General features: G+C 35.9%; 1 protein-coding gene across 1 annotated transcript in view; it reads left to right on the top strand.

Moving 5' to 3' along the window:
* Rubicon (run domain Beclin-1-interacting and cysteine-rich domain-containing protein rubicon) overlaps nucleotides 1–22,103 on the top strand; it is an 82,297-nt gene extending 60,194 nt beyond the window's left edge. Inside the window, exons 8-9 of the mRNA XM_089103928.1 lie at nucleotides 869–1,022; nucleotides 14,590–22,103. Coding sequence (XP_088960054.1) covers nucleotides 869–1,022; nucleotides 14,590–14,787 — 352 coding nt within the window. The 3' untranslated portion in view covers nucleotides 14,788–22,103. The remainder of the gene's footprint in view (nucleotides 1–868; nucleotides 1,023–14,589) is intronic.
* The last annotated feature ends 2,267 nt before the right edge of the window (nucleotides 22,104–24,370 follow it).

Below are 24,370 nucleotides of genomic sequence, written 5' to 3'. Positions count from 1 at the left end.
AAATTGTATGCTTGATAGATTATTCAATCCTACTTTTGTTCATTTTTGGTTTAATGGAGTTCTTTACTTTTTTTTGAAAAAATTATTTTGGGAAAAAGTTTTTTTTAATTAATATAATACAAGATCATAGTATTTTATGAAAGATCCATATGTATTTTCCTTACTTTTTTGTTTTTGCAATTTTTGTTTTCTTCCTATGTTTCTCATTTTTTTTTTTACAATTTCTTTGCATTTTCCAGGTCATTTTGTGTTACAGGTGACATTTCAACCTCGAACATATTTTATGAACCTTGAGAAGGATCCAAATACATTTTTTTTTACTTTTTTGTTTCTTGCTTTTTTGTATTCTTCTAATTTTTGTTATTTTTTTCACGTTTTCATTTACATTTTACATGTTATTTTGTATCACTGGTTAAATTTTCAACTAGGATAATATTTTATGAATTTTGAAAAGGATCCTTATATATTTTCCTTACTTTTTTGTTTTTTTACTTTTTTTCTTTTCTTCTTATTTTCGTTACATTCCTATTTTTGTTTTATATTTCTCTTACATATTCCATGTTATTTTGTATCACAGGTTCAATTTTCAACTTGGATCATGTTTTACGAACCTTGAAAAGGATTCATATACATTTTCCTTACTTTTCTGTTTTCTTACTATTTTTTTACATTTCTCTTACATTTTCTATGCTATTTTGTATTACAGGTTAAATCTTAGTTTTGGGTCGTATTTTATGAAGCTTGAAAAGGATGCATATACATTTTCCTTACTTTCTGATTTTCTTACTTTTTATGTTTTCTTCCTTATTATATTTGATTTATATTTTCTACATTGTCCTTACGTTTCCCATGTTATTTTGTATTTCAGGTTAAATTTTCAACTTGGGTCGTATTTCATGAACCTTGAAAAGGATCCATATACATTTTCCTTACATGATCTAGTTCGAACTCAATGTGGAGAACTTCCAGTCAATTTAAGGGACTTCAATTCCGAGGCTCGTGACCATATTATTAACTGTTTGGTAAGACTCCGATGTTTAGATAGCTTTAAAGGTCTTAGGATTTAATGGCTGGGGCAGTAGTCCCATTGGCTGGGGCATCAAACCGTGGCGGTCCCATTGCACAACTTACAGCCCTTGCCCTGAGGACTGAGGAGTGTTGATATCCCCAACATCCCCAGAGACGTAGCAACTGAATCCTCTAATTATGCTGAACAAAATAGGATATCTCAAAATTTTGGTCGGAATGTGTTTGTATTATTAATGAACTTGGCAGGGTGGTTTCTTGTCCTCCAATCAATTTTGACTCTTAAAAAGGGCGCTAGAGCTTTTAATTTCCGATGGAATGAGCTCCTTCAGAAGTTTTTACGATAACTTATTCTATAAGAAGTGCTTTTGTGAAAAAAGGAAAAAAATAAACGAAAAAAAACATTGTTGCCATATCGCTTTCCACTTTGGCAGCACTATTGCTTCGCCTAGGATATTGCTTAATGCCCTTTTGAAAACTTGCATGCATATTAGTTTTTTCGCTTATTTGAAACTCCTCTAAAGATTCCCTAAAAGTTTTAACCTTAATACCATTAGCATCACTAGTCAAAGTGATCGTTGTAGTAGTATACACATAGTACTTTCAGGAACTTCAAAATCTGCTACAACATACCCTGAAAGTCCCAACTAAATAATGTAAGCCGTTCCCGAGATATTGCTGTTGGATCCTTTTGACAATGTATATGTTCATAGTTTGTTTTGATTCAGTTCAACATCCACCTAAATATTCCTTGAAAGCTCCACCTTAATGCCCTTAGTTTCAGTAGTAGTAACAGTTGTGTTAGTAGTAGTAGCAGTACTAGCAGCATGCACATAGCGCCTTTTGTTTTTCTCAACTTCCCCCTCAACACGCGCTGAAAGTTGCAATTTAATACCATAAATCATTCCTGGGGCATCGCTGATACGTCCTTTTGACAAAGGACGCATTGTATGCTTTGTATGTTTTTATTTAGTTCAACACTGTTTCAACATTCCCTGAAAATCTCGCCTTAATACCCTTAACTTTAATAGCAGTAGTAGTAGTACCAGTAGCTATAGCAGTAGTAGTGGTAGTAGTAGTAGCAGTAGTAGCCATGGCTTTAGTAGCAGCAGTAGTTGCATAAGTGGTGGTAGTAGTAGTAGTCGCACACCTTCGTCAATAAAGCCCTCAGATGTAGGCCTCTTCTGGGACGGAAAAAGTGACGGAGAGGACAGAAGAAAACGTGGCTCGCTTGCATCAAGGCAGACCTTGGCCCACTCGGTGGCTTTAAGAAATATAAACGAAGATGGGAAAAGTCCTTGCTCGAATTGATTGAGCCACTCGAGAGCGACCGAGACTCTTGGCTTACCACAATAATGAAGCTACTGTACGCCAGGGAGAGCTGAGATGCTTGAGTCCTGCTACAAGTACAAGTAGTAGTAATAGAAATAGTAGTAGTAATAGAATGAAAATATTACCTTTTGGTTAGTTTAACATTCCCCACAACAACCCCTGTAAACTTCAACTTCACACACCGAGCCGTTCCCAAGAAATTGCTGATACGCCCTTTTGACATCCTGCTTACAGACAGCGTGTTGTGCTTCATTTCAACTTCCGCCCTCAATGTTCCTTGAAAATTTCACATTCATACCCTTAGCCATAGTTGTAGTAGTCGTCACAATAGTATTATGAGCACTAGTAGTACTAGTTGTTCGACTAGTAGTATTACTATCAATAGTAGTACTAGTTGCATTTGTAGTATGCACGTATTGCCTTTCGGTAAGTTGAATATCTCCCTCATCAAGGCCTGGAAGTGTCAACTTGATACAATAAGCCGTTGATATTATATTGCCGATATGCCCTTCTGATGACCTGTATATTCATAGTGTATTTTAGATTAGTTCAACAACTTCCTCAACAGCCTTAGTAGTAGTTGCAATAGAAGTAGTAGTTGGAGTAGAAGTAGTTTTAAGTTGCAGTGGTAGTAGTATTAGTAGTAGCGTGCACATATTGCCTTTTGTTCAATTTATCTTCCCTTAACTTAATACCCTAATCCATTCCTGAGATACGCCCTTTTGACAATCTGCATGCACGTAGTGTGTTTTGATTGGTTCAAATTTCCCACCCAATATTCTCTCAAATTTCACCTTCATACCCTTTACCTTGATAGTACTAGTATTATAGTAGTAGTAGTAGTAGGAGGAGGAGGAGGAGCTGTAGCAGTAGTATTGTATTAGTAGTAGCATTGACAGTAGTAGCAGCAGTATAAATAGCAGTTGAAGTATGCACATTTAGTCTTTTGGTCATTTGAATATTCCCTCATGATGCCCTGGAATTTTTAACTTCATACGCTAAGCTGCTCCAAAGATGTTGCTGATACGCCAATTTGGTATGTATGCGCATAGTATGTTTTGATTTCGTTTTACCTTCAGTATTTTTTCAAGTTTTCACTTAAATATACTCAGCCTTGGTAGTAGCCGCTGCAGAAACAGTAGTTTTAGTGGTAGTAGTAGTTGTTGTTGCAACAGTAGTAGTAGTGGTAGTTATAGTAACAGTAATTGTCGAGGCAGTTGTAGTAGCAGTAGTAGAAGTGATAGTAGTAATTGTAGTACTAGTAGTGGTACTAGCGTGCAAATATTGACTTTTTGGTCAATTGATCAGCCCTCTCACCATTCCCTTAATACACTCAGTCATTCCTGAGTTCCACCCTTTTGACAATCCATATGCACATAACATGCTTTGATTTAGTTCAACACTTCCCTCAACTTTTTCTGAAAGGTTCTCCTGAATGCCCTCCATCTTTTTGGACACTAGAGATCAAATGTACCCCCCCCCCCCCGTCACAATAACAATTATTATATATAAAATATATAGAACATTGGGAAAATTCCATGATTTACAGTCCTTGCCCCGAGTGCTGGGGGGGGGGGGATTGACATCCCCAGAGACATTAAAAAGGACCTTTCAGCTATGCTGAACAAAATGATTGGATGTGTCTCATTTTGAAACACATCCATTTTGATCCATCGATCACACTGATTAGAATTTTGATTGAAACACATTAGTTTTGATTAGATGTGCTTGGGGAGTTGATGGGGGTGGGAGAGGGCTGGTTATCCTCCAATCGCTTTTGACTCTTAAAAAGTCCACTATAACTTTTAATTTCCGTTCGAATGAGCCCCTTCTGAAGTTTCTACGACAACTCCTTCTATACTAAGTGGCTAGGTAAACAAAATAGTACATTGTGCTCACATAGCTCTTTACTTATGCAGCGCCATGTCGCTACATATTATGCTTGACATGTTTTTACCAATATAAGATTTCATTTAGTCTCTCTATCGTTTTTCGCTTTAGTCTCTCTAAAATTTCTAAAATTTTGTCTGTAAAGTCTCTATTTTATTTATCGTCTATTTAATTCCCCTTAATTGACATATTTAGTCTTAGCTCGATACTGTTGAATTGCCAATGAAGGATGTCTAGTTGAAATGGTATTTGGTCGCATACTGCTTTTTGGCTTCCTACAGATTTACGTGTCAAATGTAACCAGTGGCTGCAACAATTATTTTAAAATTAAGAATGCATTTTCAGTTGTTGAAAGAATTATATAATCGAGGTGCATGTCGTTTATCTTAAACTATGCTTAAGAAATGTGTTATTTGATCCTTAACTCACCAAGAAGAACAAGCAGATGGACATAGAAAAACTTAAAAAGCTGAAATGCTTGCAGTTTTCTTAAACGTTCACATATAATCCAAGCATGGTATTTTTTGTCATAAAGGCTTAACTATGGGAATAAGTGCAAATGTCAAAGTGAACGGGCGTGAGTATAACTGTATGAAAAGTATGTATTGTGGAACCTGAAATATATTTTTGGATATATTTTTTTTAGTTACAAAATTTGATTGGAGGGATTAAAAAACTGGTAATTATCATGGTTTATGTGTGCTAAAACATGTATTAACAACTTTGAAGGGGGAGGGGATTAAAGCCGGTAACCGTACCCCTGGATATTGTCAAGTGCACGAAGTCTTTTTGTACGGGCTCTTTGCGAACTGGATTATTGCGGATTATTCTTCTTCACGAAGATTGCGGTTTGATTTATTTACTAATTAAACCCCCTTCCCCCGTCTAATTTGGCCCACTTTGAAGTGGTCCGACCAATGCCAAAAATTGATCATAAGAGAATGATAGTTAAAATTCAAGTTAATGAAAGTAATAACATGAAATGAAAAAGACAGTTAATCCATACTAGTAACTTTGTCGTTAATTCTGTCTCTGATTAGTCTGTATGTACATTTTTGCCTACCCTTATATAGAGAGCAATATTGCGTATGTTCACGAATGGTGTGATCACGAAATGTGATCACGAATGGTGATGGTGTAAACGCAATAGTACAACAATACTTATATTTATTCACAAAACAGGTCGTTAGGGGTGGGGGGGGGGGTGGCTTGAAACCGTTCACCTTCAACCGCAAATGAGTTGTATGAAATTTGTATATGTTTACAATATTAAGTTGTAAGGTGGTTGTGGGTCTCCGCCCGCCATGAGCCCCTTTTCTCTGTTCCTATCCTTGGAAGAAAACCCACCTTGTTGAGCTCATAGTGTTGTCACGGGGAACCTTTCGCGAGATCCTATAGTCAGATCATTGACTGCGAAGAACGTTGTAGGATGTCTTTGAGAAGTAGTACCCTCGAGGAAAGTATAGCCTGGTCAACTATACACCAATGCCAAGGAAATTCATAATAAAGTGTTTGAATGTAGTTTGTGGGAGAAAGTAAAGGCTAAAGCCGTGAATGGGGGGGGGGTGAAGAGGGTTGTACACAGCTGTGTTGGCCTCAGGTATCTTATTGTTGCTATAAGTTGTGGGTGATACAGTTTTTCCCACTAAGTATGCCCATGAAATGACGATTTTTTTTATCAACGTCATATTTTGTTTTTAATTACTTATTCCTTTTCTCTTTAGTATTTTCACCACGCCTAAGGACGACTAAAGTCGAATGGGCCGACGCTAAAGTTGGCCCATTCACAATGAGATTTAACGAGTATGAGATTTAGCTAGCGCTAATTTGAGCTAGTCAGATTTTTCATAGAATTTGAGATCGATTAAAACGTTGTACGAAAAATTCTGTTTGGTTCGAAGTAGCCCTAGCTAAATCTCAGTGTATATTACATCTTACTGTAAATAGGGGATAAGTCTAGGCGTGGAGAACTAAAGAGGAACGCTTGGAAATCAATAAGTAGCATTGCAAATGCTTTGGAGCCTGAACTGACGTACAGAAGGAAATGTCACGGAGTGATGAATTATACATCTTTTAAAGCTCTATATTGCTCTTGTTCTAAACTTTTTATTAAACATAATTACGACCATCTTACGACTTCTTTCCGTCCTATTTAGGACGACACCATTTTTGCGTGGCCCTAAATGATAGGCTTAAAAGGACGATTTTTGGCAATCTTCATTCTTCATCCACAGAACGTGTCCTAGCCATCTGAACTTTTCTCTCATTATATCCATAAAACCGAAATAAAACTAAATTTCTTCTTACACCTTATTGTTTGAAATACGGTAAATCAGACTGGTACCCCAAAAAAAGCCGTATACAGCTTCTCTGGGAAACATCTAACCAGTCTTCATTCGTCTTTACAAGCGTCGACGTTTCGAACCACACTTGACTAGTGTTATCACTGTAGCTTCAACTATTCAAATCTTGGTTTGCAGACTTATCTTCCTATTCTTCCAAACTTTTCAACTGTAATTTAACATCTTCACTGCACCTAACGTCTTTACTAATAATACTACCCAGGCAAGTGAACCTATCCAGTTGATCGAGCTTTTCGTTACCCAGTATCACCTCTTAACTTTCATTTATTCCCAGTCTAAGTGACTTGTTCATCTGAACATTGATTGCCAAACCTATTCTTGCACCATGATCTTTCAAAACCTTCAAAAATCATTCATCAGCCATTCATCAATTTTGATCATAATTGATTTTTTTATCGAGATTGATCGGTGATCAATCAGTTGATCAATTGATAGATAAACGAATCAATCAATCATTTTGTGAGCATTTTCATCTAGGACATTCAGACCATCAGCATGATCGAGGTCTAGGAGAGTTTTACTTTTCCATTTGATTTCATGCTCTCTCATAGCCTATGCCGTATTCCAAGGGGCAAAGTCCATCAAAATAATTCATATAAGTGGGGATAGAACACAACCTTGCTTAACTTTTGAATCAATACAAAACAAATTTACCTATGCTAGGAAGCCATCTATCCCTATTTCTACCAACCTGTGCATTGAAATACCTTAATAAAATTAGCCTATTTCTCCCAGGGATCCTGTGTATTTAGTTCTGATTTAAATCGCTATAAAAGTAAATATGGCTTTAACTAAAAATTAATTTTTAGCTTTAAAACGCGTCAGTGATCTGATGAAGTTTGGCCTTACAAATTGCGCCGAAAGGGTCTTATTTTTCCTCTCATACAAATTTTTGGCAATGTAAGAAACGCCTTTCTTAGGAAGCACAACGAAAAATCTGATGAATTTAGTAACTGAATTGAGTGATATAATGAGTTTAGGCTTATAAATAACGCCTAAAAGGCCTTATTTTTTCTCTCGTGTAAAATTTTGGCCATTTGGGATTCGCCCTTTTAGGAGGAAACAACAAATTTTCGAATGAATTTAGTAACTAAGTTTAGTTATCTGATGAGCTTGGCCTTATAAATAACGCCTAAAATGCCTTATTTTTTCTCTCGTGTAAAATTTTGGCCATGTGGGATTCGTCCTTTAGGAGGAAACAACAAATTGTCGAATGAATTTAGTAACTAAGTTCAGTTATCTGATGAGCTTGGCCTTATAAATAACGCCTAAAAGGCTTTATTTTTCTCCTCATGTAAATTTAGGGTAATGAGAGATTACGCTCTTTTTTGGAGGGCACAACGAAATGTTGGACACATTTTATAACTGAATTTAGTGATTTGATGAGTTTGGGCTTAGTAATAACGCCTAATAGACCTTGCTTTTCCCCTCATGTAAATTTAGGGTAATGAGAGGTTACGCTCTTTTGGGGGGCACAACGAAATGTTTGACAAATTTAATAACTGAATTTAGTGATTTGATGAGTTTGGGCTGATAAATAATGCCTGTAAGGCCTTATTTTTCCTCTTGTATAAATTTTTAGTCGCCTTTAGTCACCAATTTTGATAGCTTTTAGTCCTCAGTTTTATAGATTATGAGCAATTGTTTGATCCAGCTGATAGAAGAGCTTTAGAGGAGGTCCTATCCTTATATGGTATACCAAATAAATACATTAAAGTGATTAGTGCTATTTACGAGGATAACATTGCTGCAGTTGAAAAAGCGAGGTTAGTAGCTGGTTTTGTATTAAATAAAGAGTAATGCAGTGTTGCGTTCTATTGTAGTTTATATGGATTAATCTGAAAGACTTTGTCCAAAGGAGCACAGCAAAGGCAATGGGAAAACACGGAATTAAATGGGAAAGTAAAACTCTCCGGTGCTTAGATGTTGCTGATGATTTAAGCATCCTAGATGAAAGTTTGAGCAAAATGAATGAACTTTTAGAAGTTTTGCGAGTTTAGGGTGCAAGAATAGGTTTGAAAATTAATTTCAAGAAGACTAAGTCGTTAAGGGGTGAATAGGTGATATTGGGTAGCGAGACGATCGATAAAGGGGACAGCTTCACGTACCTGTGTAGTATTATTAGTAAATACGATGGGTTCAGTGAAGATGCTAAAAATAGCGAAGGCCCAGGGTGTTTTTTCACAGTTGAAAAAAGTTGGAAAGAATAGGAAGATAAGTTTGCGAACCAATATTAGAGTATTGGAAGCTACAGTGATGACAGTGGTCCAATATGGTTCTTAAGTGTGTGTGCTCCGAACACGGACTAGGAGTTGCTAGATGTTCTCCAGAGAAATTGCCTACGGATTGTTTTGGGTACCCGACTGACTGACCATATCTCAAATAGCAAGCTGTAGGAAAAACCTTATTCAATCCCGCTTTCTAGGGCTATAATGAGAGAAAGGTTGAGACGGCTAGGACACGTTCTGTGAACGAAGGATGACAGATTGCCAAAAATTGTCTTTGTCTCCAAACCGTCTATGGCGAAACGAAAAGTGGGTCGTCCCCGAATTGGGTAGGAAGATGTCGTAAGGAAAGATTTAAAGGAAATGGGAAGTTCTTGGGAGGGTGTAAAGGGGGAGGTTTTGAATAGATTGGGATGGATGAGGAGCGTGCGCAGCTGTGTTGGCCTCAGGCGCCTTGGTTCTACAATGAGCTGTTAGTATTATTAATAGTATTATATACATTTTTTGGTTATGAGAGATACGGCCTTCTTTTTTTTTTTGGGGGGGGGGGGGGTATGGGAGAAAACTAAAAAATTTTGGACAAATTTAGTGATTGAATTTCATGATCAGATGATTTGAACCTTATAAAGAAGGTCTGAAAGGCCTTAATTTTACTCCTTATAAAAATTTGATAATATGAGATTCGCCCTTTTTTGGGGCACGACGAAATGTCGGACGAATTTATTAACTGAGTTTTGTGATCTAATGAGTTTGGCCTTATAAAGAAGGCCTAAAAGGCGTTCTTTTCCTCTCTTTTGAAATTTTGGCAATGTGAGATACGCCTTTTTGGGTGGAACATCGAAGTATCGGACGAATTTAGTGGTTGAATTCTGTGACCAGGATGAGTTTAGCCTTATAAGGAAGGTCCAAAAGGCCTTACTTTTCCTCCTTGTAAAATTTTCGTAATGTGAGATACGCCTGTTCGTAGTGCTAGCTACCGCTGGCACCAATGTTCGTGGTGTTTTGTTACCGGTGTTATACCGGTAGGCCACAACACCACTGGCGTGGTAATATACGGGTGTCACCACTTATTGGAGGGGAAAGCCCCGGCCCCAAATTATAATGCTATGCCCGTGTCTACCACACCGGTTCTGCAAATATCGGGTTTGGTACTACCCTATTTACAGTATACCCTGTCCCAGGGTATGATAAAGCGATCGAATTGTCAAATGGCCACTTTCCAAGACCAAATGTACCCGCCTTGGGCTACGGTTAGAAAATCTCTTAACTCTCTCCTTGGAGGTAACAAACCTCCCTGTCAATATAATAATGACGGTACCTCGTAGCTCTATTCCTCGTAGCACATAACCCTGACTGGGTTACGGAAAATAGTACACAGTTTGTAGAAAATACCTTACTTGTATTCTTCCAAAAGGGTCACATATAACAACAGAAATATCCTTCCCCAAACGGGGTCAAAACGCAGACTAAAACATAATAATAATTTTTACAGCACTGTTTGTAGGAGTGGACCTTCATTTGGCCCAGCCAATCAGCTCCATCCCCATTCAAACTCAATTCTACCTCTTGGCTTTATCTTTCAATGACTCCCAAACCAGGAAGTACGAAAATAGAACTTGGTTCAAAGCTTACTTATTACAAAACCACTATCGCTTAATAACGGGAATTTAACCTGTCTTTTGAAATTATACTATAAGCAAATGTAATTAAGAAAACGAAAGCAGGTCATTTATCTGAAAGGAAAAGAAACAGGGGTGGAACCCCAACACCTCCCCCCGTAAGATAAATGACAGCCCACGCGCTACCTTGGTCCACCCTTACAAACATAAACACATCGTCATAACTTCAACTTCACAAAATCTATTTGCCTTCTCTCTTCCACCAGTGTCTGTGCTACTACTTCCACCGCTTGGATATGGATCGGTCGTCCTCGACACGTCCCTACTGTAGGACCACCATGGTCTAAATCGCATAGCATCCGCACTAAATTTTGAAAGTCGAAATCTTCAAGATTCGTAGATAATGATTGTGCGTAGCACAATCAAAACAAAAAATATTTCTCGCTCTCACGAATTTAAATTTGAGAGGAGCAGAGAATCAGTTTCTGGCACATGTGATGATGCCAGCCATCGTGAAAAATTGGCTGCACTACCCTCTTGATTTCCATCTGTGGAAACAATCCTATATCTTAATCAAAAAGTAAGTTGCCCCTTGGCATAACTTCAAACTCTCTAGGGCCGAAAATGCACAGGCCCGGGACAACGATAAGAGTATTAGACATGAAGTAACATTTTTCGCGAACCATGAATCGCCTTTTTTCTGGGTTCCCTCCCCTGAGATAATTAATATGCGTTGATGTGTTGAAGCTAATTGAAGATGAAACTTGGATACATCTCCCACTGAATACAATTTGCCGGAAATAATTGTCGATTCCCATGAAGAATAACAGCTACGAATAGGGTTACTGGACAAAGGTTTGGGTGACGTATGAAGTGACTGGGAGAGAGTATCCCCCAAGGACTCCAGATCAGAAAGGCAAAGTCTCGGTAAAGGGATCATATCTTATCCGCCGATTTTGAATTAAGGAAAGGGGCTATCTTTTGTGATTTTTCGCAGGGGATCTTCCCGAGAGGATTCCCCCCCCCCTCATAGGCAAACCAACCCTCTTTTGGGTTGATCAGACTATTCGTGTATTCCTTCTTAAATTTTTCCAATCCGACTCGACCTTCCATATCTCCCAACTTTCCCCCAACCCGTTGTAGGTCATTCATATTTACTTTGTAACCATCTTGTTTTATTCCCCATGTGTCTTTGACCTCTTTTTCCCCCTTATTATTTATGTTGTCAAGGCACAGCCCATCCAACATTTTATTTTTCTCCCTATTATTTATGTTTTCAAGGCACAGCCCATCCAACATTTTTTTATTTTTCGCCACTGTAGGCTGAATCTCCAAATATCTCTTTTTTACACTCCTCTTTTCATCTCTACTTTTCTCAATTTTGTCATTCTCGCAAAATACTAAATCATCGTTAAATCTGATTTGGACTCCAGTGTCCATCTTCTTTGACTGCATAACTTCATTGTAGGTCCGTTTAATATTTATTTTCTCTCTTTTAGTCTTTTTTATTTTAACCGCCGAAACAAATAGTTCGTTATCAAATGGGAATTGAACTCCGACATTTAGTTTTTCATATTCTACTAAAATTTCTTGAACTTTCCGAGGAAAAGCACGTACAATAAATGTAGCCTCCTTTTTATCTAGTAAAATCAGCATTTCATTTTGGCCTTTACCTGTTAGCGTCTCATATTCATTAAAAGTGTTCTCAAGTTTTCTATTTTCTGCAAAGATATCTTCAAAGTCTCCTCCAACTAAAACATCCACTGCTAGCATAGGTACTAAGCCTACTTTTACCGTTTTTCTCTGGACCGTACCGTCCTTCTTTGCAATTTCTATTCTTACCCAAGCAGACGGGCATTGGTGCTTATCTCCATAATAACACACTGTTGTAATATCATTTTTAAGTTCTTTTTCTGTCTTTTTAATTAGGTCCATTCGCACAAAAGTTTGCTCACTCCCTGTGTCAATTACCATTTCGGTTAATTTTCCGTTTAATTTTCCTTCTATTTTATGTGATTTCACAAACTCGTCAATATTTCCTTGATTATATGTGCTATAGCCCAATTCGTTCTTTTATCGGTTACTTTCTCATACTTTATTATGGGAATTTTTAGAAAAAGGCTCCGAGAAATCAATTTTTACCAGATTATCATCATTTAGACTATCAAGCATTTCTTTTTTCCGATAGGGCGGCGCAGCCTCCCAATTTGTTTTATGGGCCGGCCCACCTCCCCCGTAGTTAACGGAGTATTATATTTTTCCCTCGTTTTTTCAAAATTGTATATGTATAAATGTACATCTTCATTTTCTGTCATTGGTTGAAGGTTTACTGCCTGCATTATCTCTATTGTAGACGATTTCTGAGGCTCTTGGTAATTTCTCCCTGCAATCATTTCCATCTGTCTTTCCTCTCTGTCTGCCTCCTCCTTTTTTCTTTGGCTACTCTGTCTCTTTCTCTTTGTTCTCTATCTTCCTCCTCCTTTCGTTCTCTGGCTAATCTTTCATTCTCTATGAAATTTAAAAGTTGTTGTGTCATATCTATTTGAGTGCTTTTTCGTGAGCTCCTGCTGGATCTCGATTCAACACTGCTCCTTCTACTCGGACTACTTTGATTCCGTCTGTCATTATTTCTTCTTAATTCATTTTCTGAATCTTTTCGTTCTATATCCGTATTGTCTCTTTCTTTATAGGCTACTCTAGCCTTTCCGTTCTCTTTTCTATTCTTTCTAATTTCATCTTTCTCAGCCTGCATTTTTTCTTATATTCTCGGAACTCTCTCTCTAAGGCTTCCATATTAGCCTTTCTTTCTATTTTCCTATTTTTTCTGTGGTCTTCACTCGCCCTTTTCGGTCTTGATTTTATCTCATCTCTGTCTAACTTAATTTCAGAATCTTGTTAACTTCAAATTACCTCTTCAGTCTAACTAAAATTTTTTTTATTCATTTAACTTCTAGCCTCTTGCGAAAAATTGTTTTGACACCCAGCAATTTTCGCCTTATATTTTTGAATGCTAATAAGTTGAGCCGTATATTGATTCGTAAATTTTTCAATTATGATCTCACAAGGAACAGCCCATAATAGATCTTCATAATTGTATTAATTGATTCAGTATTTCTTTCTTTTCTCTTTATATGTAACCACAATAGGCTACTATCACTATGTAGGCTAAATTACTTGTCTCTTCGAAAATGCGGAATTCTTTTACTATCACGTTTACTGATAGCTCCTTTTGTTGCTGCCACCAATGTTCGTTGTGCTAGCTACCGCTGGCACCAATGTCCGTGGTGTTTTGTTACCGGTGTTATACTGGTAGGCCACAACACCACTGGCGCGGTAATATACGGGTGTCACCACTTATTGGAGGGGAAAGCCCAGGCCCCAAATTATAATGCTATGCCCGTGTCTACCACACCGGCTCTGCAAATATCGGGTTTGGTACTACCCTATTTACAGTATACCCTGTCCCAGGGTATGATAACGCGATCGAGTGGTCAAATGGCCACTTTCTAAAGCCTAATGTTCCCGCCTTGGGTTACGGCTAGGAAATCTCTTTACTCTCTCCTTGGAGGTAACAAACCTCCCTGTCAATATAATAATGACGGTACCTCGTAGCTCTATTCCTACCTTGCCTGGGTTACGGAAAACAGTATATAGTTTTTAGAAAATACCCTACATGCATTCTTCCAAAAGGGTCACATATAACAACAGAAATATCCTTCCCCAAACGGGGTCAAAACGCAGACTAAAACATAATAATAATTTTTACAGCACTGTTTGTAGGAGTGGACCTTCACTTGGCCCAGCCAATCAGCTCCATCCCCATTCAAACTCAATTTTACCTCTTAGATTTATCTTTCAATGACTCCCAAACCAGGAAGTACGAAAATAGAACTTGGTTCAAAGCTTACCTATTGCAAAACCACTATCGCTTAATAACGGGAATTTAACCTGTCTTTTGAAATTAATGCTATAAGCAAATGTAATTAAGAAAACGAAAGCAGGTCATTTATCTGAAAGGAAAAGAAACAGGGGTGGAACCCCAACAACGCCTTTTTTGGGACATGACGAAATGTCAGATGAGTTTAGTAATTGCACTTGGTGATCTGACTTTTAATTTATTTTTCTTTTTTAAAGTTGTGCCGAGCCCGAGGTTTCCTCTGTGAGCCATGCGGATCTGACGATGTCATTTTTCCATTTATGCAAAACATAAGAAGATGTGAAAAATGTGGTGCTTGTGCTCATGCAGCCTGCTTCAATCCCGAAAAGTGTCCTCGGTGTGCAAGGCTTGAAATCAGAAGACAACAACGAAATCGACGGTCTGAATCCTCATGATCATTGGTGTAAACTCGTTTCAAGTTTTTTTATGTCCATTTAAAGCAGTATCGAACACGATTAGGGGGCAGGGGACTTAATGCGCTTTTTCTTAATGCACTCAGGCCATTCTTTTCCGTTCATGGATGGGGTTGGTGAAAAGGGGCTTGCCTTTTTTTTTTAGCTGTTATACCCTTTTGCTATTGTATGCGCTAGGACTATGTTGTGGAGATTAAAAACTGAAGTGTCTCTGGAGCTTGCATCTTGCTTGATGCTGAGAAGCTATTGGTATGCAACGCTTAAAATCAGAAGGTAATAGCCAAATTAATGATCTAAATCGCCCTGATCATAGGATTAAAGTGGGCATTTTTTTGCATTATTTCGCCTACCTTATCAGGGAACTTGAAGGGTATTTTCAGCTGAGCCTTTTAGTAGCCAAAATTATTAACCACTCTAAGATTTGAAGATTTAAGTGCCAAAAAGTTTGACAGAATCTTAATTATGTACAATGGTAAAGAATTACTCTAAACTAGGTTTGATACCTCCCCTCCTCCTCACATAGAAATTGATTGCTAAATAATTCTTCGTCCAGCCTTATAGTCTAACTCAATACTGAAATCGACTTAAGAACATTGTTTCTACTCAAAAACATGAGTAAATGCTAAAATCATAGGTTTTCTTTTCCGTCACGTTATTTCTGGTTGATAACTAAGAGTTTATATTACTAGAAGCCATGTGTTGGTAAAATTACATTGAGAAACTGTAGAAGATTTAGAATTCCCATGCATAGAACTATTGAGCTCTTTTCTACTGTCTTACTCAAAGATTATGGGTAAATTACAAGAGCGGGCACTGGGTCTAACCATGTGGTGCTTATGACTGGGAAACTATCACGCCGTCTTGTGTTTGGCATTTCTTTCCTTTTATTTAGTGCAACAATAAGTAAAATTGATGTAATTAGTACAATTGGCATAATTAGTGTAGTAATAAGCGTCTGATCTCAGTTTTTGAAAAGAGCACTACTAAGAAGCTTAAAAAAGGCCAAGAAACACCAAATCCGAGATGGCGTTGATTTTTTATCGACACTAGCGCCAGTTTCCACTCATATAAGTTGCCCATACACTTTGGTCTTACTATTTATGAGCAGATCCTGAGTTAGGTTTTTTCTAAGGTTGAGGGGGACAAATGTAGACTTTGTTAGGCCCTTTTTGCCCCCCCCCCTTGCTCTGGCCCTGTTTCTGAGCTTAGAATTGAACGTAAGTGTATACTGTCCTCATAGGAAAGACGTGGGTGATATAGTTCTTCTAAAGTAATCTAATGTCTTTTATTACTATCAGCACGAACTATGAGTGTTTTTTTTAGAACTGTTGTTTCTTTCATGGGGTTTATCAGTTTGGCAATTGAACCACTGTAATGCGCTTCAGTATATTGATTTTCTTGGTATAATGATCTAGCTAAGAAAGGGGGCCCTCCTTTTGGTTTGATACTGTTTTTTTTTTTTAGTTTGAAGTTCCTCTATCATTGGTACTGATCCTGGAGGCTCCATATTAGTTTGTGAGTTCTCACCTACTGCTCGTACAGTTTTCCAAATTAATCAGCTTGTTTAAATTTCAACTGTTGAGAAAAGCAAAGACTTATGTGTAAAATTTCATATTTAATTTGTGACCAGCGTTGTCACCATACTAAGGTAAAAATCATTGGAAAAATTATTCAATATATCAAGACTAAAGGAAAAAAATTAAATGGAAATCTAATAAACATATGTAATTTGTCATTTCTCGCAAAAACCAAGGAAGATTCCGTAATTCTTCGGCTGGAAAATTTGTATTCTGCTTTCAAATGTATTTTTTTTGCAAATTTTTTTTTATTCTGCTTTCTAATATTTTTTTTTTATCCTTTTGGAATTAAAATATACATATAGGGACTAATGTATCTAGGAAAAGTCTTACTAAGCAGCAAAAAAAAAGTTTACACAATACTAGAAATCAATACAAAAAAAATTACAAAAAAAAAAACGTGCAATAGTGATAAAGCTCCAGGCGTGGCAACTCTGCTCACGACCGTTATGGATTGGTACTCTTGATATGGACAATATGTGATCTGTGTAAATATGTTTTTAGATGTGCAATTCTCTCTAAGCTTGTGTTCTGAATAATTGATTTCCATTTTTTAACTTATTTATTCGTTTTTCTTTTTTGAATAACTTAAATGTTTCAATTTTTTGTCTAAGTATTGTTTATTTTCAATCCTGTTATTACCATAATCCTTACATTGCTAGAATTGATAAATTGGTGCAAAAATAGTATGATATTGATACTGCAATCAGTATATCCTTGCTGGAAATATTTAACTGGCTGATGGGACGACCGCTGAGAAATCCCAAGGGACTACGTAAAATAGTAGTTTTTAGTCTAGCGAATTAAATTGTTTTGGTAATACATATTTTATATAGCTTAGGCTGAGGCTGAGCTTAGGCTGAGGTCACAGGAATATAGCTTAGGCTGAGGTCACAGGCGAGTCATAAGCAAGAGGAAGTAAGCTTTCGTGATCGTAATGAAAAATTCAGTTTGAGCTGAAAATTTCTCTTTTTCTGCCTTTAGATTTCTACTTCTGTTCTTATTGTTTTTTTTTTTTTGGAATTTCGCTCTTATCTAAAATCTTATATTATTAGGCTCCAAAAGTAAATGGAGATACATGGAGAAAGTGACATTGAAACTAGAATAATTGATGTGGCAACACTCGATTGGTCGTTGGTATCCAGTGAGTGTTATCTGATTTGAAACCCCTTCCCCCTGAAAATTTTTGTCCGATGCGCTAAAACGTGAAAATACATGTAAACAAATTTTTGAGCGTTTTATTTTTTATTTTTGAAACCCTCCCTCCCCCCTCCCGAACGGAAGTTCTGGATGTGCCCTTGCAAGAGCCATAAGCATGTGGAAGTAAAATATTGCAATTGTTGTTAAAACCGTTTTTTCCAGTCTTCGTGAATATGGTACTATATATAGCTTAGGCAAAGTTCATACAGTTAAAAATTCAGTTTTGAGCTGTCTATTTTCCTCACTTAAGATGTTTAGTTCTGTTTTTGCTGTGTTTTTTTTTTCGAATTTTGGTATTGCTAAAACCCTACTTTACTAGCCCTGATCCTCGTTAGGAATACAGTGCAAAATCCACAATGAAACCAGAATAATCTTCGCTAGAAATGTTTGATCGGCCGTTGCAGCAGCCAATGAGAGACCCTAAAAGGTCTCACATGAAGTAGCCTTTTTGTAGTCTAGTGATCTATAGTCTTTAGGAATGCTTTCTTTTATATAGCTTAGGTAGGGTTAACAAGTGTGAGTAAGCTTTTGTGATCGAAGTTAAAAATTCAGTTTAAGCTATAAATTTCTATTTTCCCGAAGTTAGAGGCTTAGTTTTATTTTGCATGAACCAGCTAGTCTGAAAATTTCCACTTCGAATACATTTATTTATTTCTGAACCCATCTGCAACAACAGGAAAAGGCGGAGCATAACTGGAAAAGAGGAAACAAAACAAAAACAGACGAACGATAACACTCGTAAAACAATATCAGGAAATTGTAGCATAATATGAGAAAAGAAACTGATAAATCAAATGTGAACTCTAAATATTGGGTGACTTGTTATTTTTCTTCTGTTTTTCACACTGCTGTTTAACTGCAATCTCGGGTCAATTAAGCAATATTAGTTGATCAATGTTGACTGATTCAATCTTGACTAACCAATCTTGATCTCGCCACGTGGGATTCTCTTATGGCATTGTAAAATATATTATAAATATGTTTAAAGTTCACAGATAAAATAGTTTTAAAGTTTACGTTCGATGAATCTGCTGAATACTGTTTTAAATGTTTGTTAAACTTTTTTAGGAGTGCTGCTTTTCCTTTCTCTCCTTTCGCATTTTTTTTCCTCCGCAGTTTTTCCTTCTCACATATCTTCTTTTTTTTGTGTTGTTCCATCCTCTTACGTTGAATGCCAATTTCTGGTTTCAGTTTTTCGATCACCCACAGTTTCTGCCTGAAAATATACGGATAAAATAATTGTTTACAGAAAATAATTATTTACAGATAAAATAATTTTAAAGTTTACATTCAATAACTTTGCTAATTACCATTTTGAACTTCTGCTAAACCTTTTGAAGAACACAATTTTTCCTTTCTCTCCTTTCGTATTTTGTTTCTCTGCAGTTATTCCTTGTCAGAGATCTTCATTTTTTTGTTTTATTCCATCCTCTTACGTTGAATGCCAATTTCTGGTCTCAGTTTTTTGATCACCCACAGTTTCTGCCCGAAAATTTACGGATAAAATAATTGTTTACAGAAAATAATTATTTACAAATAAAATAATTTTAAAGTTTACATTCAATAACTTTGCTAACTACCATTTTGAACTTCTGCTAAACTTTTTGAAGAACACAATTTTTCCTTTCTCTCCTTTCGCATTTTGTTTCTCTGCAGTTTTTCCTTCTCAGAGATCTTCATTTTTTTGTTTTGTTCCATCCACTTACGTTGAATTCCAATTTCTGGTCTCAGTTTTTCGATCACCCACAGTTTCTGCTCGAAAATATACGGATAAAATAATTGTTTACAGAAAATAATTATTTACTGATAAAATAATTTTAAAGTTTACATTCAATAACTTTGCTAACTACCATTTTGAACTTCTGCTAAACTTTTTGAAGAACACAGTTTTTCCTTTCTCTCCTTTTGCATTTTGTTTCTCTGCAGTTTTTCCTTCTCAGTGATCTTCATTTTTTTTGTTTTGTTCCATCCTCTTACGTTGAATGCCAATTTCTGATCTCAGTTTTTTGATCACCCACAGTTTCTGCCCGAAAATTTACGGATATAATAATTGTTTACAGAAAATAATTATTTACAGATAAAATAATTATAAAGGTTACATTCAATAGCTTTGCTAACTACCATTTTGAACTTCTGCTAAACTTTTTGAAGAACACAGTTTTTCCTTTCTCTCCTTTCGCATTTTATTTCTCTGCAGTTTTTCCATCTCAGAGATCTTAATTTTTTTGTTTTATTCCATCCTCTTACGTTGAATGCCAATTTCTGGTCTCAGTTTTTTGATCACCCACAGTTTCTGCCAGAAAATTTACAGATAAAATAATTGTAAACAAAAAATAATTATTTACAGATAAAATAATTATAAAGTTTACATTCAATAACTTTGCTAACTACCATTTTGAACTTCTGCTAAAATTTTTGATGAACACAGTTTTTCCTTTCTCTCCTTTCGCATTTTTTTTTCTCCGCAGTTTTTCCTTTTCAGAGATCTTCATTTTTTTAGTCTGTTCCATTCTCTTACGTTGAATGCCAATTTTTTAGTTTTAATTTTTTGATCACCCACAGTTTCTGCCCAACAATATTGTGCAGCATAGTTTTTACCAAAATTTGCACAGTTATTTTTCCCCCCAAAATTAGTGTGTTTTGTTTTCTATCCTGGATGTAATTTAAACTTTTCATATTTTTTGAAGCATTATTTCTAATAACATATCTTTCTAATGTTTTTTGTTGTTGTGTTGCGCCTTTTTTCTCAAAATAGCTTAGACACATATGGATAAGGGATTTTTTGGTAGAAGATATATAAGATAAAATTTAGAAGTTAAAGAATCCAAAATTAACTACAATATAGAAAATAAAAAAAGAAAAAGAAAGAAATGTTATTAGAAATAATGTTCCCAAAATTTTATTAGAAGACTTGGGTGTTTTGTGTTCCATCCTAGAAATAATTCTAATATTTAATCTTTTTTGAAATATTGTTTCTAATTACATTTCTTTCTAATATTTTTTTTGTTATGTTACCCCTTGTATTTCAAAATAGCTTGGACATATATGGATAAGGCTTTTTTTGTATAAGATATATAAGATAAAAAATAGAAGTTCAAAAGTAAAAATTGATTACGACATAGCAAAAAAAAATATTAGCAGGGAAATTTTATTAGAAATAATGTTTCAAAAATTTTGTTAAAAAATTTGGGTGTTTTGTTTTCTATCCTAGATATAACTCTAGTATTTCATTAAAAAAAAATTATTTCTAATTACAATTCTATCTGAATTTTTTTTTATATGTTTCTCCCTGTATTTCAAAATAGCTTACACATATATGGATAAGGCGTTTTTTTTGCAGAAGACATATAAGATAAAATTAGAAGTTCAAAACCTAAAAATTAATTACAAACAAACTTTGGTGTCTCAATTTTTCTTATGTTTTGTTGAATTGGTGTTAGTATTTCTGGTTTTTCTAATATAAAAAAATGCGTTTGACATGAAATTTCTGATTTAACTAGCCTTTTCCCCATATTACTGATATAATAGTAATAAGCTGCTAGCTTGCACGTGGTATATGTCTAGTTACGTTTCAAATACACGCCTTTGCGTGACAGGCAATCACAACAATTCTAAAGTCAAATAATTCCTCATATTTTGTGTCAACTTCTTATATTTGTTTTTATAAATACAATATCCAAAAGTATGAAGACTAGGTTCTTGCAAAGGCTTCCAACGCCATCTGTTTGTTTCTAAATAATCGGTCATTTTTTGTGTTTGCACCAAGATTGATATTAGATGCCCCCTCTCCCTCGCTTAGGAAAAATTGAAAATTAATTGTATAACCGTATGTTATTTTTGTTTATTAAAATAAACCTCTATCTAAAAATTTGTTTCTTTGTAATTACCTCTTGATCATATACATGTACATACGGTTATATTTATATGTACATATATCATATATATATGAAGATGTTATATATGAATGTGAATATGAATAGGAGAGTATGTATACGTATCTTATACAAATATTTAAATACATATTCATGGGATATCTCAGGATTTGGATCCAAGTTTTGTACTTGCTTATGACAATCCTATCTCGATTATAAGGTTCTAATTTTATGTCTACGCTAGATTTTTATTCTCTAGTTTATCCTTTTTTAAATGTTTTCCTGTGTCTTTCAAAATAGTCTCAACACTTATGGATATGGTGCCTTTTGTGGAAAGATTTAAAAATAAATTTCGTACAAAATGAATCTTTGTTTTTCTTACCTTGTAATTACTATTCTTTTACCAGAAAACGATGAGATTTTAGTTGAATTTTGTCCTGCTGTGGAAAAATGGTATGTTCCGAATTCTACCGTCACTACATTTCGGTAATAATTTGACTTCTCTTCAAGCCTAAAAAAGGGTTCCCTCTTTACATTCACCTCTTTATTTTCCTTGAAACATTCGCACTATTTTTTAGGCATCCTTAACTATATTCCAAAAATATCTGCGAGGTGATAGCAATAAGTAGGATGCTAATAGTAATGTTGTCTAACTGAAATATAAGTGACAAATAAGCTGAAGATTTTAGAATATAAAACAACGGTGTGAGTCTGATGACAGGAACAGTAATACAGAGGTTCCGCATCTGGAACACTGCTATTAGAGTTTGGTCAGTGGGAACCAGAGAGACTACTGGCCTGTAATTCCGTGTTGAAAATGTACTTTAATTCCATTGGATTATTTTTGTGAAGTATTTTTGCCAATCACACTATTTCTTAAATATATTCTCTTCTTATCACCTGCGTTTTTCTTGTCAAATTTTATGAGTTGAAAAAAAATTCATGGTCCGCAACGCGGACCGTTGTAACGATCTTCTGATTCTCTCTTTTAGCCAGGAATGCAATGCGTAGTTTGGGAGCAAATCATCGGACGCTTTCTCTGTTGTTGTTTTTTTCAGATTTTTCCCATCTGAAGCTGAGTCAACTGTGGCTGAGATTTTTTTCTATCAATTTTTAAATTTCTGGTGTGTCATCCACTAAAAAGGTCAGAGGTCAGGTTAGGCAATGCGAAGGTTTGGAGGAACGGGAAGATTAAAAAAGGGTCAAACCTCGGCATTTGAACAACAGAAGTGTTTTTGGAACCAAAATGTTAAAAAAAAATTTGCTTAGTAACATATCTGAAATCGGCCGTGCTTAAATACCCCCTTTTTTAGGAAAAAAGGGGGGGGGGATTCTCGAATTTAAATGTCTGCAATATTTTCTGGATTGAACGGCTATTCCCTATTAATTAAAGTCCGGAGAGACCGAAAAAGACATAAGAATCGGAAAATTCCATTACTTAGTAGGACTACCCCATTTCCCCACTTCGGTTTCAATTATGTATTATGCTATTATAATACTACAAATGGTATTTTTACCCCGCCTGACCTTGCCTAGATTGAAAATGGGGTACTAAGCGTGGCATTTTCCAATTCTGAGGTAATTTTTGGTCTTCCTGGACCTGAATTAATGGGAAACGACCTTTCAATTATATATTTTTTTAAATTATGTATTATATTATTATAATACCACAAGTATTATTATCATTATTATTCATTTTTTGTCCGTAAAAAAAAGACGCAATGGACGGAGTAATAACTAAAGATAACAAAAAAGGAAAGAAAAAAAAGGCCACAAACACACATTGAAATTCAAATACATGATAAAAAACTCTTCTTTACATAGGCTACAGTATACTAATATGAAGACACTGTTGCGAACAAATTGACGAGCATTGGTGACGAAACTTCCTTTGAAAACTGGATAAAGATTGGTTAATACTAATATTTGGGTCTGCAAGGTTTTACAAATGGTTAATGCTACGGTTTCTTGTCTAAGGAGGCAAATGTAAAAGATACCTGGCAAATCTGAAGAAGATTGATCGTAGATGCTGTTTATCTGTAACTGTAAAAAAAAAAATTCCAGAATGGAGCAATGTAAAGCAGATGTGGAAGGGCTATGGCGTCGTAGACGGATACTAGAAGGTGACGGTTGAAGCGCACTTTGCTTTTTACGATTCCATCGCAAGAAATACTAATTTTACGCTCAACGTGAAATATCAGCAAACGGCGTGCGTGGCCGATATATGAGCCGACTGGAAGGCCCAGATATGTAATATGGTCTGTGGGTTTGATAAGAGAACCGTCCATATTTAGGAGGGAAGTAGATGGAATTTGCCAATTGAAATCACCAACTTCGCTTTTCTCAGAATTGAAAGACAGTCCGATTTTTGCATATTCATCTTCGAGGATTTTGAAATTCTGCTCAATGCGCTGGATCGTACGGCTAAGATTCAAGATGTCAACAGCATAACAAATAAGAGACAGGTCGATTCTCTCAAGAATACAAGAAGGAAGATATTTTTACTGAGCGTCCAGGACACTATTATTGAACAGGGTTGGAGAAGCGATAGCTCCCTGTCTCGTTCCTTTCTGAACGGGGATGAGATACTGCGGAATCACAGGCATATTCGAGGGATTTAAAGATCTTGGGCACACAGGAGAATTGATGCAATTGTATAGGAATTGGTGAAGAGCTGACTGCAGGGGTAAACGGGATGGGAGCTTCAAACGCACTCTATTTACTGAGATTTGTCAATTTTTTTCTAATCACAAGTATACCACTTATGTCGGTGAAGAATATGAACCTGTAACACATGCCCCTGAGAAGCTTCTCGTTTGTAACTAGAAGCAATAGGAAGGTGGTCTGAAAATTGAAATTTAGAAAGTACCTCTACACAAAGTATATCAAGATTATATGACAACTTAGGGAAGGTTA

This window comes from Artemia sp. Qi Xiang Cuo, chromosome 18, assembly GCF_049724085.1.
Source record: "Artemia sp. Qi Xiang Cuo chromosome 18, ASM4972408v1, whole genome shotgun sequence".
In the NCBI taxonomy this organism is placed as follows: Eukaryota; Metazoa; Arthropoda; class Branchiopoda; order Anostraca; family Artemiidae; genus Artemia; species Artemia sp. Qi Xiang Cuo.
The sequence above is the reverse complement of the archived record's forward strand: the minus strand, read 5'-3'. Positions and strand labels throughout refer to the sequence as shown.